Source organism: Barbus barbus, assembly GCF_936440315.1.
Source record: "Barbus barbus genome assembly, chromosome: 2".
Classification (NCBI taxonomy): Eukaryota; Metazoa; Chordata; class Actinopteri; order Cypriniformes; family Cyprinidae; genus Barbus; species Barbus barbus.
Window position 1 is genome coordinate 13,500,511 of NC_136730.1, and position 18,177 is coordinate 13,518,687.

An 18,177-nucleotide genomic window follows, 5' to 3' on the forward strand; every position below is an offset into this window, starting at 1 on the left:
TCTAACTTATATCTGTTGAGTTAGCACGGTGTGTGTGTGTGTGTGTGTATACCTGTTTTTCTATCCCTGTGTGACTATGACATATGACTATGTCTGTGACACAGCAAATCAATGAATAAAAAGATTAAAAAATATATAGTCTAAGAGTTATTATTACTTATAATGATTTCGTTAATAACTTGACAGCACTTAAATGTGTATTCTTACAAGTTAAAGAATAATGTTTGTGTGATTTCTATTTTTCACCTTTATGAGGCAAAAAAAAAATGGCTGGTAAAAAGTTACTGTGGCAGGTGGATTTTTAAATCCACCTGCCACAGTGGCTGGTGGTCAAAAAAGTTAACTTCAGGCCCTGGTCACACAGCATCGTCTTTTAGTTTCAATCTTTTTGAAAATCCTGTGTCGAATTTTGCCTTGTTTGTAAAATTAAGCAAAATGAAATGTACAAAGGACCGAGTTCTTACTGACGTGGTCTGGGTCTTCATTAAAAATAAAGTTAATCCACTCTTTCCTAATGTTGGGATTAGAAGAAAGGCAATGTAAAGACTGTTTTTCCACAATTTGGCACTGCACTGTGTCTTGTTGTCTTCAGAGCAACTTTATCGTTTGGTTTCTGCGTAGACCTGCACCCCTCTCGTAAACACTATAGGCGCGAATCGGTGGGCGGGGCTAAACAGGCAGTGATGTGGAAGCAGGCGTTGATCTTCTTCTACAGAGGTGGTGTTTACCCACACTATTACATCATAAAGTGGCACATTCCACAAGCTGTTGTTTTGGCAGACTGGCTTCAATAGAAGCTGTTTTTAGACTAACGACAAAGTTTTGAGTTCTGAAACTTAAACGTTTATAGTACAATGACCTCTCATATGTCAAAAGATCAAGGGAATTTTGGTTTCTCAGTTCATGACCCCTTTAAAGTACTTTTTCTGTAATTCCGTCATTTGAAAACCTTTTCATTTTTGTATACATACATTTTTAAAATTATGTCTGTATAGTTTTTATTAATTTTTATTTCAGTTTTAGTTTTAAGTCAGAGTTAAACTAAATGAAAATTAGAAATATTATCTTGGCAAGTAGCTGAAATAATATAAGTGTCAGTGTTTTTTTTTGTAATATTTTATTTTAATTCAGTTTATTTTTTCTGAAGTAACAAAAATGTATTTTATGGTTTTAGTTTTAGGCAACAATAAAAACCCTGCAGGGCAAAAAAAAAGCACTAATTGTATTTTATTATTTTACTTAATTTAGTTTAAGTACATTTATTAAAATAATGGCCAGTTTAGATATTTAATCATTTTAAGAGGGCAACAGTGGAATTATTCGATACTATAATAGTTTTTATTAAAAATTTGAATGTTTTTGTTTCCCTGATTTTTATTATCGCAATTTTTTTGGAATTTTTACTATTTTTTAAATGTCTATTATATATAGACATATTAAAAAATATATTTTACTTTAAGTAATGAAAATGTTTTTTTTATTTTAGTTTTAGTTAACTACAACAATCCTACGAGCATTCCTACAATTTCCATATCTCTCTTTAGATAGAATTTCTGTCTTTCTATGTGATCTCTTTACCTGCCGGTCTTGAGGCTGCCCAGACTGAAGTGAATGCAGTTGAGGCAATGATCGGCATCTGGTCCGTCACAGCCCTGATCTCCACATTCAGGATGACATGGACCTGAAATACAGTCACAAACCAGCAGCTCCAGCAAACTTATCCACAGATGCAGTAGATAACATTACATTTGGCCATTTAACTGATGCTTTTATTCAAAGAGACTTAAGAATGAGGATAATAAGAAGCAAGCCCCCACAGAGTCAACACTATTCATAATATGCAATGCCAGGTTTATTAGAACAATAATTCTCATATAGAGGATCATTTTTGGACTAGGAATCATTCATTTGATCACAAAAGACAAAAACACATTAAAGCAAAGAAATTATGTCCATGTTTTTGCAGAAAGTAACATACATCTTGTGTACGCTTATGTTTCAGTCAGTCATTTACATGGTTGCAAGTTTAAAGATATTATTAATCTCACACTATCAACAAGTACCATCATATTTATATATGATGCATAATAATATTATCATACCGTTTATTAAATATAAGTCACATCAAAAAAATGTTTTTGAATCTTTTTTGATGCAATCAATTTTGCTCCAGTATTAATGCAGTAGCAAATATGTTTTATATTTGTTTGGCTTTTATTTTTAACATGAATTTTCTTTTCAGACTAATAATAAAAAAAATTGTTCAGAATACACCACCTGCCCCTTGTGCATATTTTTCCTTATTTAACTGCATTTTTAAAGAGTTTAAAATGAAACTCTTTATGAATCTTTAAATATACACTACCATTCAAAAGTTTGGGGTTCTGATTTTGTTTTTAATAAAATAAGCATTTTCATTTAGCAAGGATGGATTAAATTGATCAAAAGTAACAGTAAAGACAATTGTATAGTTACAAAATATTTCTATTTCAGATAAATGCTGTTTTTAAACTTTTTTACATCAGATTTACATCAAATACTCATGAAAAAAATTATGTTTACACAAAAATATGAAGTATCACAATTGTTTTGAACATTGATAATCAGAAATGCTACTTGAGCAGCAAATCAGCATATTTGCAATGATTTCTGAAGGGTCATGTGACACTGAAGACTGGAGTAATGATGCAAAAAAAATTACATTTTAAAATATATTCAAATAGTAAACAGTTATTTTAAATTGTATTACTATTTCACTGTTTTTACTGTATTTTTGATCAAATAAATGCAGGCTCAGTGAGCATAAGATTAAAAAACTAAAAATTCTCACGACCCCAAACTTATGAACTTGTCTAGGTATTACTGCAAGTACCATTATATTCCTCCTCTTCCTCCTCTTCATGCTCAAGCACAGAATCTGGGTTTTTCAGCTCCTTGCCTGCTGTGGGAATCTCCAGCATCCTGGAGTGCGAGTGCTGGGAACCCTGGGATTGGTAGGGGTGCTCAGCCGTGCCATGAAGGATTAGTGTCCACTCCTTCAGCTTACCTGACAGAGAAGAGAGAGCAGGAGACCAAGCCATGAGGAGGATCAAAGAAAGTTCTGTTATGCATTGCAATGAATCACATCAATCCTGATGAGAAAGAGGACAGGACGACTTTAATCTACAGCAGGGCTCAAAGAAGGTTCACATTAAACAAAAATATAATTCATTCGAGAAAGCAACACACCTGATGGAAGTATATGAATGCAAACAACTCCAAATAAGCAAAAAAGTAATCCATCTAGCTGCTTATGAGAATTCACTTTGATTAGGATGTGGACTTAGTAATCAGCTGCCTACGTAGAAAGCAAGCTATATTAATAAGTTTTAAGAACACAACCAATGTAATACAGTTGGGCAAAAAAGTATTTAGTCAGCCACCAATTGTGCAAGTTCTCCCACTTAAAAAGGTGAGAGAGGCCTGTAATTTTCATCATAGGTACACTTCAACTATGAGAGACAGAATGGGGGGAAAGAATCCAGGAAATCACATTGTCTGATTTTTAAAGAATTTATTTGCAAATTATGGTGGAAAATAAGTATTTGGTCAATAACAAAAGGTCATCTCAATACTTTGTTATATACCCTTTGTTGGCAATGACAGAGGTCAAACGTTTTCTGTAAGTCTTCACAAGGTTTTCACACACTGTTGCTGGTATTTTGGCCCATTCCTCCATGCAGATCTCCTCTAGAGCAGTGATGTTTTGGGGCTGTCGCTGGGCAACACGGACTTTCAACTCTCTCCAAAGATTTTCTATGGGGTTGAAATCTGGAGACTGGCTAGGCCACTCCAGGACCTTGAAATGCTTCTTAGGAAGCCACTTCTTCGTTGCCTGGGCGGTGTGTTTTGGGATCATTATCATGCTGAAAGACCCAGCCACGTTTCATCTTCAATGCCCTTGCTGATGGAAGGAGGTTTTCACTCAAAATCTCACGATACATGGCCCCATTCATTCTTTCCTTTACACGGATCAGTCGTCCTGGTCCCTTTGCAGAAAAACAGCCCCAAAGCATGATGTTTCCACCCCCATGCTTCACAGTAGGTATGGTGTTCTTTGGATGCAACTCAGCATTCGTTCTCCTCCAAACACGACGAGTTGAGTTTTTACCAAAAAGTTATATTTTGGTTTCATCTGACCATATGACATTCTCCCAGTCCTCTTCTGGATCATCCAAATGCTCTCTAGCAAACTTCAGACGGCCCGGACATGTACTGGCTTAAGCAGGGGGACACGTCTGGCACTGCAGGATTTGAGTCCCTGGCGGCGTAGTGTGTTACTGATGGTAGCCTTTGTTACTTTGGTCCCAGCTCTCTGCAGGTCGTTCACTAGGTCCACCCGTGTGGTTCTGGGATTTTTGCTCACCGTTCTTGTGATCATTTTGACCCCACGGGGTGAGATCTTGCGTGGAGCCCCAGATCGAGGGAGATTATCAGTGGTCTTGTATGTCTTCCATTTTCTAATAATTGCTCCCACAGTTGATTTCTTCACACCAATCTGCTTGCCTATTGCAGATTCAGTCTTCCCAGCCTGGTGCAGGTCTACAATTTTGTTTCTGGTGTCCTTCAACAGCTCTTTGGTCTTGGCCATTGTGGAGTTTGGAGTGTGACTGTTTGAGGTTGTGGACAGGTGTCTTTTATACTGATAACGAGTTCAAACAGGTGCCATTAATACAGGTAACGAGTGGAGGACAGAGGAGCCTCTTAAAGAAGAAGTTACAGGTCTGTGAGAGCCAGAAATCTTGCTTGTTTTTAGGTGACCAAATACTTATTTTACCGAGGAATTTACCAGTTAATTCATTAAAAATCCTACAATGTGATTTCCTGGATTCTTTCCCCCCATTCTGTCTCTCATAGTTGAAGTGTACCTATGATGAAAATTACAGGCCTCTCTCATCTTTTTAAGTGGGAGAACTTGCACAATTGGGGGCTGACTAAATACTTTTTTGCCCAACTGTATGTGAAATGTTTTATTGGTTCCTTCTTTCAAAACATAATGCTAAAAGTAAAGCTATATTATTACATGTAGTACTTGTGATTTCCAAAATAAAATAAAATAAATTAATTAAATTAAAAATACTTAAATTCTAACAATAAAACCAAATAAAATAGAATTATATAAAAATAATACAAAATAAAATAAAAATAAATATGAAAAAATGAGATATAAAATGAAAATACTATTGAATTAAATAAAAATACAAATCAACAAAGCAGTGTGAAAGCAAACTAGTACTGAAGGGGCAATCAAATTCAGCTTCATATTTGAGCAAAAGCTGTGTGTAAACAAAATTAGAATTAGTCTCCAAATTTGGGAATAGAGTCAGATGTTTTTCGGATTATACTGTGTTTAGTCTGGACATGACTGGCATCACAGCACACTGACTTTAGGTTGCCTGATGCTCATTTTACTCTGAAGCTCATCCCTCCGTTGCTTACCCAGCACCTCAGGGTTACGCAGCTGAGACGGTGAGTCTGAAATCTCCAGTGTCCATGTGCCCTCCGCTCTCTCACCCCAGCAATGAACAGTCATAAACTCCCAGTTCCTGAAGCCCTCATTGGAGTTATCAAACAATCTGGAAGACAGATGAAACAGAGGTCAACATTTCAGAGAGTGTAATGCAAATAAGGAGATAAGAAAACACAAAAGTCATCTGACATGCTGCATCACTAGTTATCTGCTCATTATTCACAGAGAAGATCCCTCAAAATGATCTGAACCTCCTCAATAATGGATGAAATAAAGTGCAAACAAAAGAGGGAAACTTCAGCAGCAAACTAAAGTGATATTCAACGAGGATAAAAGAGAAAAACAAATAAACAACAGAACTATATATACACATTATTCATATTTACATATAAATGATTTGTATAGCATTAACTATACAGATTTTCCTAAAAAAAAAAAAAAAAAAAAAAAAAACTTAAATTTTTATTAATAAACATTTTTCTTTACAAATCCTCATTTTGTACTTTGTACCGGTGTTTTGTTTTGCTCTCTCTCCTCTGCGCTTCCGCTTTTGTCACTTCCCACTGGAGATTACGCTACGCCTACACCTTACGTCATTCGCTGGAATGCTCAAGAAGGCCTTTATTAACCCCCCCGGGGCCGTGTGGGGTATTTTTTATGATGCATTTATGATTCAAAATCTCAACAGCCATTCACGGGCATTACAGCGCTTGGAAGAGCCAGGACATTTTTGGTAACACTTTACAATAAGGTTCATTAGTTAACATTAGTTAACAGCATTAGTTAACATAAACCAAGAATGAACAATACTCCTACAGCATTTATTAATCTTCGTTAAAGGGCACCTATTATGCAAAATCCACTTTTTCATGGTGTTTGGGCATGAATGTGTGTTGGAAGTGTGTGAACAACTCTTTTGGAGACGGGGTGGGAATATGCAGCTCATTTGCATTTAAAGCGATACACTCCAAAACAGCTCTTTTTAAAGACACACCCTAAAAATGACATTTTCCAGTTGTTATAATAAATGATCTGTTGGGTATTTTGGGCTGAAACTTCACAGATAATGGTTAGAGTCGGACTCGTAATCCAAAGGTTGCGGGTTCGAGTCGCGGGCCGGCAGGGATTGTAGGTGGGGGGAGTGAATGTCCAGCGCTCTCTCCACCCTCAATACCACGACTGAGGTGCCCTTGAGCAAGGCACCGAACCCCCAACTGCTCCCCGGGCGCCGCAGCATAAATGGCTGCCCACTGCTCCGGGTGTGTGTTCACAGTGTGTGTGTGTTCACTGCTGTGCGTGTGCACTATGGATGGGTTAAATGCAGAGCACGAATTCCGAGTATGGGTCACCATACTTGGCCGTATGTCACTTCACTTCACTTATTACATCTTGTAAAAAGGGGCATAATAGTTGCCCTTTAATGTTAATTTCAGCATTTACTAATGCATTATTCAAATCACAAGTTGTATTTGTTATCATTAGTTAATGCATCGTGAACTAACATGAACAAACAATGAATAATGTATTTTTATTAACTAACATTAACAAAGATGAACAAAAAGTGTAATAATTTTTTTTTTCATTGTTCATGGTAGTTAATACATTAACTAATGTTAACAAATGACACCTTATTGTAAAGTGTTACCACATTTTTAAATATAACTCCAATTGCATTCATCTGAAAGAAGAAAGTCATATACACCTAGGATAACTTGAGGGTGAGTAAATCTTGGGGAAATTTTTCATTTTTGGGTGAACAATCAGCAGCATGAACTCAGTCTAAGCGTCAGGCATCAACAAAAGTGCAGCTCTCCCCCTCTGCGCTCTCAGACCACTAGCGCTCGCTTTGAACTGAACACATACTGATAAAAACACTCCCCCGTCAAGCTCCATCCACAATCACACTACTAATGAGAGCTTAGCAGAGCCACCATTTCTGAACTTGGCCCTTTCCCGGCCCATGTTAACAGGCTTGGATGGCGTTTCGCACATTATGTCTGCGTGCTTTCTTCTCCAGCCACCAAACGAGGCATCTGCGCTGTATGGAGACGGTAAATCTGAACTACGTTTAGCCCTGGCAGCGTGCATGTTGAATAAATGAGCTGAAGGGAGGTCCCGAACACAGCATCCCTCTCCATAATTCAAGGCAAATGTCTTTCCTGGCAATCCGCAGGCGTCATATGGATGACTCGTCATCGACTCCACAATACGACTCTCAGAGCTGAAAGTCCGGGGTGAGAGAGCAGTGAGGGGCGACTGGTGGCCGTTAATAAATGCTCTCAGAACGCGGGAAGCCCCATTAGGCTGTCATGTCTGTTATTAGAAAAGCAGATGCGCGGTGGGAGATGTTTGTGCAGGGGCGGATTTTGACAGCTCCTCTGTCTCCATGCGGTAAATAAGACGTGGAACGTCAAAACAATAAGCTTTCTGTGGAGAAGTGAGAATAGAGGGACGTTCATGTAGACAAACGTGAGTGATGAACATTGTTACTGACAGAAAAGATGGCTGTGGCATTTTGGTTTTCCCAAACATTTTTGGCATTTAATGTTTGAAGAGACACATTTCCTTCAACAGAAGTTGTGACATCCTCCAAACTAAGAGCAAAACTATGCAAGTTTTTTTTTTTTATAAATTAATTAATTCAAATACTGTTTATTCAAAGTATTCAGAACTTTTTTTTTCTTCAGATTTTGTGTTGCACCCTTATGCTAAAATACTTTACATAATATTTTATTTAATTGATTTTAATGACATTTTTGCCATTTAAATGTCTGAAAAGCCACATTTCCCCTCCCCAATAAAAGACGTGATCAAGAAAAAAACTATTTGTGTCTAATTTTATTTTTTTATTTTGCTGCCTTATGCAAAAAGGCTTTAAATTATATTTGATTTTAGTGGCATTTTTTGGCATTTCATGTCCGCAATGCCACATTTCCTAAATAAGAGTTGTGTGACTACCAAAACAAAGAACCAAAATATGCAAGATTTAAAAAAATAAATTCACATAGTACTAAGACCTTATAATTTTATTCAAATTTTATGTAATATATTGCTAAAATACATAAAATGACTTTCTATGTGAGATATATTATATATATTTGACCTTTTTGCATGTAAATGTCTGAGGAACCATATTTTCCCCAAATGCAAGATTCAAAATAATAATAAAAAAATCCATTTAGAAAGTGTTTAGACCCATTCATTTCTTCAAATTTTGTTATGCTGTAGTTTTATAAAATAATTTAAAGCCATACATACTGCACATGTTTGATATTAGTGGCATTTGTATAAAAATACATACAATTTAGTGATAATAAATAAAAAAAGGGACAAAAATAAAGGGATCTGAATAATTTTATGTTGTAGTAGCCTCATACTACTAAAATATCAATTATTTTAAATATATTTAATTATATTGACACTTTTGTTTACTTATGTACGACACTCAGTTCTGGTCCTCTGTAAGATCCGGGTGCTGAAGCAGAAGCAGCTGAGAGCGAGTGAGAGTTTTATTCATGAGGGTTATGAGAATGATGCTCAGGATCTCTCAGTGCTCATAACCATGCGGGAAAAACCACTGAGAGAATACTAAACCACGCTGAAGCTAAGAGGAGAGAGATTTTGCAAAGAGCAGAGCGTCAAGACCAACAGAGAGGATATCAAACCGCTGTGTGATAGTGATGGGTCGTTCTTGAACGATTCGTTCATTTTGAACGAATCTTTAATGTGACTCGGGAAGAACGAGTCGTCTCGGGGAGTGATTCGTTCAGTCGCGCATGCGCATTATACAGCATTCTCGGGTTTGAGTCGTTCGTTCATCACGTGACAGCCCCATACGCTTAACCAATGCAGCCTGAGCCGGAAAGAGAATTGATTAGTTCTTCTATATCGAGTCTCGGGTTTGAGTCGTTCGTTCTTTTGTCACGTGACGTGACAGTTTTGGACAGAGAAATTAGTTAATTTACAACCTTCCTTACAAACGGGTGCATAGTCATTATTATTATTATTAGAATTATTAGTATTATTATTTACTCTTACAGTTATGTGATGCTTTTCTGGTCTCAAATTATTGCTTTTAATTTCTGTCACATGGTTCTTTTCCATAACACCATGTGGTAAAAAAAGATAATAACGAGTTGGTTAAGCTCTTCTTGCACTACACATATGAATGGTTTTTTATTGTTTATTTTTGTGCCAGAAAAAGCTATAGCAAAGAGGATAACTATTCCAAAATGAATTTAAACTATTTAAATAAAAAATACAAGAAAATTAAAATATACTAAAGCCACAGAGCCTTAAAAAACTAAAACAAAATACTGCACAACAAGCTAGGCTTTTTTTTATAATAAAATAAATAAGCTTTAAAATAAATAAAATGAACAGACCATTTTTATTTCTAGGAAAATGCTTATTACACATATTTTGATAATTTTATGATAATTCTTAAATATGATCCAACATACAAAAAATACAGTTTTACTTTATGGTAGCCTATTTGATATGTACTGATCCGGCAAGTGGTCACGTGACAAAAGAACAAACGACTCAAACCCGAGACTCGATATAGAAGACCTAATCAATTCTCTTTCCGGCTCAGGCTGCATTGGTTAAGCGTATGGGGCTGTCACGTGATGAACGAACGACTCAAACCCGAGACTCGATATAGAAGACCTAATCAATTCTCTTTCCGGCTCAGGCTGCATTGGTTAAGCGTATGGGGCTGTCACGTGATGAACGAACGACTCAAACCCGAGACTCGATATAGAAGACCTAATCAATTCTCTTTCCGGCTCAGGCTGCATTGGTTAAGCGTATGGGGCTGTCACGTGATGAACGAACGACTCAAACCCGAGACTCGATATAGAAGAACTAATCAATTCTCTTTCCGGCTCAGGCTGCATTGGTTAAGCGTATGGGGCTGTCACGTGATGAACGAACGACTCAAACCCGAACACTTGTCAGATAAGAGGTGGTGCGCTAATCATAGACTAAAGACCCAGGTAAACAATTAAGTAATATTTTCTGTTTCTTATAGCATAGTTTTGTATTGTTTGTAGTGTGATAAATGTTTGCATAAGTAGTAGATGTGTTTGGAAAGTAACACATAACATTTGAATTATATTTTGCTAAAATGAACGAAATGAACGAAATGACTCGAAAAAAGATTCGTTCATTTTGCTGAACGAGACTCAAAGGTCCGAGTCGGTAAAATGATCCGAACTTCCCATCACTACTGTGTGATTGACAGCAAGAAGCTTCTGGTGTGACAGAAACCAGAGCAGCCAGATCAGACCCCTACAGAATACACTACGGTAAAAGCAGCACATTACCACGCTAGTGAGCACGTGTTTGTGTGAGGGAAACAAGTTTCGGATACTGAAAATTATGAAAGAGACACAAAACACAAAGTTTGATCTGTAGCTCAGAAATGTTGAAGAATCTTCACACAGCTCTTTTCCATACAACAACAGCTCAAGGTGACCACATCTGTCAAGCTCCAAAACAAAGGGGTGAAAGCACCATAAAAGTCATCTAAACAACCAGTGCATGATATTGAAAGACAAATGGATGGACTATGCAGGGTTATTTTACATTTGATTATTCAATTTCTGTACCTGAACACTGAAAAACTTGTTTGATTTGTATCTTTGTTTTATTGTGTTTATTTGTACATTGCTTGGTTTATTTTTTAATCATTTTTATCACTGACTGTTTTAATAATTTTATCACTTGTCTTTAATAATTTTTGAACTTTATATTTGTTAGGCTAGTAGCTCTTGCTGTATCAAAATTGGAATCAAGAACTGTAAAATTTAACTGGAATCTAATATTTTGGTTTTATATAAGCTAATTGATTAGAATGCATAACATCCATCCATCCATCTATCCCCATTCCACTCTAATTACTCTATTTAACGTACATTATATTGTAATGTTTTTATATATTATATTATATTTTTATATCTTAAAAACATTAAATTATTTCATATAAATATTTATAAACAGACAGTTTTTTGCTGAACAGTTGCGGTCACTGTAAGGTGCATACAGTATTTTAATTTGTACCTTTAATGCATTTTCTCTGAAGAACAGGTTTAAGAAAATTGAGATTAAAACAGATATAGGTTTAAAGAAACATGCTGGTGGTCTGGTGGTTTGCGCACTTTCTCTATTTCAATGAGCTGCAGCACTCATGCGGATGATGCAAGACCAAACTCTTTCATCATTTCCACTATCCAGCCAATAAAAAGCAGAAACCACTAAAACTGTAAAGCTCTTATGGAGAGTTGTTCTGAGCTGAGCTCTGTCAGATGTGCTGGTGTGTTCTGCATCACCTCTGAGCCAGCAGCTGTGACCGCGTCCCTGAGGGTGATACGAGGCTGATCTCCAGATCTCCTCTGCGCGGGTGGACGATGAGGACGCGCACCACCACGTGCTCCAGAAACACCACCTGCTGATCCGGCTGATCGCTGCAACCGCTGCTCGAGATGCTGGCGTTCAGCTTCTGATCTGCTCGAATGTACCTGCAGGAGGATCCAAGGGGGTCAGTGGAGAACAGGTGCGAATGTCAAACGCAGATCTGCGTTCATCGACACAAATTAAAAACTGTTATGTGACAGTATAGTTAATAAAGAGTTACTTATTTTAAAACATTGTAAAAAGCTTTCAGAAACTTGATGTCTTTTACACGAATGACAGATGGCAATGTATTTTAAAAGGGAAGCATGAAATAAAGTAAGTGAAGGGTCATATATACTGTCAAAAAGGTAAAAGAAACACCATAAACCAGGGTTATTATAGCTAAAATAAATAAATAAAACAAACAATCAAATAAATGCCACTTAACTTGAAATAAACTTGAAAAAAGGAACTAAAAGAAACTTTAAATAAAAGAAACTTGAATACAAAATCAGGGTTTTTATAGTTATGAAACTACAGGGTATTTATATAAATATAAACAAAATTAAAATTAAATCAAAAACGTAAAAATGAAAAATATTATATAAACTATAATCTATAATCTCAATTATACTTTATTTATCGATTGATTGATTGTTATTTTATAAAACAACGCTGGCATAAAACTAGTCTTTAAAACTCATGAGCTCTATTCCAAATATTCTGAAGTCAAATGATAGTTTTGTGTGAGAAACAAGCTGAAATACACTACATTGCCAAAAGTATTGGGTCACCCCCTTCTAATGAACATGTTTGACTACTTTAGTAATTTCTATGAGTACAAATCTTAATGTTTAAGCATATAATGAATATAATGATATTCTAGGGAATTGTGTGCTTCTAATTTTATAGCAACAGTTTGGACAGGACCCTTTTCTATTCTAACATGACAGTGCCTCTGTGTATAAGACACGGTTCAGACATGATTGATTCAGTCAGTGTGGAAGAACTTGACTGGTCTGCAGAAAGCCAAGACCTGATCCCAGCTGAACACCTCTGGTGTGACTTTAAATGCAGACCTTGAGCCTAAAACTCATCACCAAACACCAATGAAAAAAAGCATATAAAAAAGCTATATGTTCATTAAACTCCTTATGACCTCCATTAATAGCTACTTGATGATAATTTTATGCTGTATTTTTTTCTTTTATACAGACTGGCAATGACCATCAACATCCACGTTCAAAGTATGAAAAAGAGCAGATCAGAATAACATTTAATGTTTCACAGAAGGAAAATAATCAGAATGATATGAGGGCGAGTAAATGATAACTTGTAATGCAGAAAATGCATTCTCGGCATGACGCATGTGACGTAAATGACGGCTGCTTTCTGTAACGGCTTGCCTAAAAGGAAAATTTCCCAGTTTTTCCCGGCTGTCCTCAAGCATATCTGGAGTAAAGGGACTCGCATTATGAAACAACAGAGACAAAATCTTAACAAGATAAATGGCTAAACTTAAGGCGGGCAGTGTGTTCTGAGGACAAGTGGTCTTCTGGGAAAGTCCTGCCTCCTTTGAGTCATCGTCAAAGACAGCATGACTTTATTTACTCTCTAACTACAAAATCACTGCTGCAATGAAGGCATGTCAGAGCGATCATATTTGCAAGATGAGAAGACATAACACCACAATATCATAATGATCCATTTTAATCTGCTAAACCCAACTTCGCAAATTGGAGATGCTAATTAAAGATTAATAATGAAGACTAAATGCTTTTTTTATTGTATTGTTGGTGAATAATAGCAATAAAACTAGATAAACAACACTAATGGTTTACAAAATGACAGGTTTGCATGACTAAATTACATTTCCCATCATCTTAAAATAAGTAATATACTTGGATAGGAAAATGTATTTGGAGAGTTATAATATATAAATTCATTTTATATATTACATATAAATTATTTATCATTTTAATTTACATATAAATATAAAAAATATTTATATATTGTAAAGTATACATACATACACACACACACACATACATACATAATTTTTATATTTAATAGTCGTAAGCATATTATGTATGTATTTTAAAAACATTTAATAAAAAACTACATTATATATAAATATTTATACAGATTTTAATACATTTTGTGTACTTTTCATGAATAGCAACCAAATTGGAAAAACAGAACTACTGGTTTATGAAGCGACAGGTTTGTATGACTAAACTACATTTCCCATAATCTTTTGTGCAGCTGGAGCATCAATCACACCCCTAACAGGAATGGTTAAGCTAAAAAAAAGCAATAAAGAAGTATTAAATTGCCTGACCTGTTCATTTTATTCCAACCCAAATCATTTAAATCACATCGCAAGCATCAGAGTGTCTGTATGACGCATAACCTTGGCCTTAATAGTGTGAAAAATAATAAACCAAGCACACACATTGTCATATTTACTCTTCCACAATGCCGTTTCGTGGCTCATCAAGCTGCGGGATCATCTATTCGGTCAATCCAGAAGCTTGTTTTGGATATTAAAGACTTTTTCGCTCGGGAGCAACACAGTTTCAACGGCTTTATAATGGCAGCTGTGGCATTTTATGACTGTGCTGATAAACAACAGTGCACAGATGGCAACAAAATTAGTCACTTGAGGTCTGAGCCATTATTTAGCACACGTTCAGAAGCAGCATTGCCCAGAAATACACTCGCTGGAGATTGTGCTACAGCCTCGTTTCAATCTTGTGATTGACATTCAAAGGAAAACGCACTTAAAACAGAAGGCTGCACCTCTTCAATTTAACAGAACAGCTTGCGGGGAAACTTTCAGCTGAAACCTGGGAGAAACAGCATCCATAGACCACATGTTTCCCTGGGTTTATAAATGCAAAATAAAAATAAAATAAACTGGCTAATATTTATTTAATAATTTACAAAAATAAAATGATATTAATAATAAGAGATTCATATATTAATAGTAGTAAATTATTATAAAAATAATCTAAAATATAATATATAAAATATAAATAATATTAATACATTCATAATTCATAACATTAATAAATTCATAATTCTGAATTTATTCATTTTATTCATATTTTATATTATTATGATATATAAAAGTATTTTATAATAATATAAAATATAAATATTATTAATAAATTCATCATTACTAATTATGTTAAAACAAATTTTTGAATTTAACAGTTTTATATCTTAAAATAATTAATAAATTCATAATTACTAAAATATTTTTAACAATTTTTAGCATTTTTCCTAAATTTATTTTCAAGTTGGAAATACATTTTCTCGTACTTTGCACCAACATTTTGTAATATATCTTGACATTTTAAGGTTTAAATGAAATCAAGTCATAGTGGACAGTGTTGTAACTTAACTAAAACTACTTAAAAATGTTCATTTAAATAAAGCTGGAATGAGTTTAAATATAAATATAAGTATACATATTCAATGAAAACTTACATTTGAATAATGTAAACAAAAATGTGAAATGTTACCTTGGCAACTAACAGAAATAAAATCAGCTTAAGTACTAAAATCACTAAAAATAACGCCTAGCCTATATAGAAATAATAAAAATAACATAATAATTCTTATGTAAAAATGATCGAAATGTATGTAATAAATATGATTAAAGATAATATGAAATCAACATAAAAAGAAAAATATAAACAAATAATGACAAAAGCACATAAAAACTAATCTTAAATTAACTCCTACAATTATAAACTATATACATAAACTCCTACAATTATAAATACATTGAAAACTGACAGTACAAAATTAAAAGCCAAATATATATGTAAATAAAAATATTAAATATTAATAAATACTATATAAAATAAACACTGGGAATTTACAACATATTTAAGCATGTACTTTACATACACGTGTGTTTGTGTGTATATATACACACAGACAGACTTTTTTTAATATTTATGTAATTATTTTATAATTATTTCCAAATGAGACTTTAGTTACAAGCCTTGGTCTTTATAGCCACCATCATCATCACACTTCATACAGTAATGCTTGACACCGTGATTCCTGAATATAAAGCACTGATTGGTTCGACAGAACAACTCCGAGAGAAAACTGCAAACAATGCATCGACTCAAGCACGGGACAACTGTTTATGGCATTCAGCCATCACATTTTTCACTTCATAGAGCCAAAGCAATGAGACTGTAAATCGATAGATGGCAGCCAAGCTAACGAGACTGGAAGCTCAGGCTAACACCCTCTCAATAGCCAACCTAGCGTGAGACGCTATAAATAAAACCCAATCTATGATCAATATCAGTGGTCAAGCACACAGCCAGCACCACACACACACACAGGAGTTGTTTTAATGGTTTAAAGAGAGTCGGCGCAGCAGGAGACTGGATTCTCATCAGCAAACTAAGCCATGAATCTGAATTTCCCTTACATGACACTTGCTATTCAATGCTATCATGCTGTTTGTCCAATTTTCTCATGAACAAAATCAAAGGACAGCAAGAAGCAACTTCAGCAAAATGATACACAGTTTCAACATTTATTGCAAGTCACATTTTAAAGGTACTAACTGCAATAAAACTGCAATGAATTTAATTAATTTAACAACTGGATTTCAGGGGATACATTCGGGAAAGTGCATGTTGGACAGGAGAATATTTACTTTACACCCAAACTAAAATGTTATTTTACTGTTAACATGTATATAAAAATTAATACAGATTTTTTTTTGCATTTACCCCAAATTTATTTAACATTGTAAATGTGTTTTCTCGCACCTTAAAGTTGATTTTGAAATATATGTTGACATTTCAATGAAATATATTTAAAAAAAATATAAAAATAATATTTCATTAAGTGCGTTTGTAACTAAAACTACAACTACTAAAAATTGTGTTAATTGAAATAAAGATGGAATAAAATTAAATATAAGATAAAAACAAACAAAAATTTACAAATGTTGCCGTGGCGTCTAAATGAAATAAAGTAAAAAGTAAAAAAAATTAAATAAGCCAAGAACTCAAATAAATATAAAGATAAATAGAAATAAAAAAATGGAAAAAAGACAGATCATAGAACAAAATCACTAAAACAAACTAAAATGAAAATATAAAAATGTAAGCTAATTCACAATAGCAATAAATACTATAATACTGCATCAACAACTAAAATATTACTGACACTTTGTAGCATATACGATACAGTTTTCAGCATTTTATTGCAGCAAATCACATTTTAAGATCACCGACCTCAATAAAACAATGGATATTGTGCATTTGATCAATTTAATAACCAGATTTTATAGGACAGATGTAGGGAAGCTAAAAATGTGTATTAGACAGGACAATATTTTACTTTTTGGCGAAACTAAATTAAACTTTTCAACAAATCAATATCACAGCTGCTGCTTTAAGTGTGATTCTCTCAGAGGAACAGCTGCAAACAAAAAGGCTGACATCTTTACAACACAAACACGGTTTAGACAGGGTGGACTTCTCATATACTCCTCATTGCTTTATCAAGTCCATCGATCAAACCCCAAAACAAAGAGCAAACAGCAAAAACAGCTATTGCTGGAAAGCATGTTTAGATGAACTTGCTAAAACAACATGTTCTTCTGTTGTGTCCAGTGACCAGATTACAAGCCACATCTTGTGTCCTGATCAAGTTACATACAGTCAGAACAGAGTTTGTCTTCATTATTAGCCTTAGTTTTAAGTTAGTTGCTAAAAGTAAACATTTTAAATTTGCTGTGATTTGTACACAGACTACACACACAGTATATTTCCAACCTGTATTACTTTCTTTCTTCTGTAAAATAGTTAATACGCTTGTTATATGCCATAAAGGTTTAAATATATATTTACAATAGTAAAAATGTATTTCATTCTAAGCCATGCTATACAGTACTATTAATTGTTGTTTTATATTTTGTTAATTGAGATAAAGCTGGAATAAAATGAAGTATAAAGAGTAGATAAAAACTTAAACTTTAAGGAATTAAAGAAAATTAGAAATGATATCTTGGAACTAAAATTTTAGCATTAACATAACTACGATTGAATTTGTAATAAATACACATGAAAGCTAACTGAAATAAAACAATTCAAGTTAAAATAAAAATGTTTTTAAATAAAAATATGACAATAATTTCCTTAAAAATATTAAAATAATATAAAATGTTATATATGGTACATTTTATTCAAGTTGCACTAAATAATGTTGTAATTGTTAACCAA

At 34.3% G+C, this 18,177-nt stretch overlaps 1 protein-coding gene across 4 annotated transcripts in view; it reads right to left on the reverse strand.

The window, feature by feature from the left end:
- Nucleotides 1-18,177, reverse strand: part of LOC306884645 (proprotein convertase subtilisin/kexin type 6-like) — a 76,550-nt gene that overhangs the window by 21,660 nt on the left and 36,713 nt on the right. For all 4 annotated transcript variants that reach the window (XR_013785465.1, XR_013785466.1, XM_079440705.1 and 1 more), the window contains exons 12-15: nt 11,845-12,033; nt 5,479-5,615; nt 2,873-3,046; nt 1,579-1,681 (exon numbers count right to left, since the gene is read on the reverse strand). Coding sequence is in view for 2 of the 4 variants with exons in the window: in XM_079440705.1 (XP_079296831.1) it covers nt 1,579-1,681; nt 2,873-3,046; nt 5,479-5,615; nt 11,845-12,033 (603 nt within the window). In the remaining 2 variants the exon portion in view is untranslated. The remainder of the gene's footprint in view (nt 1-1,578; nt 1,682-2,872; nt 3,047-5,478; nt 5,616-11,844; nt 12,034-18,177) is intronic.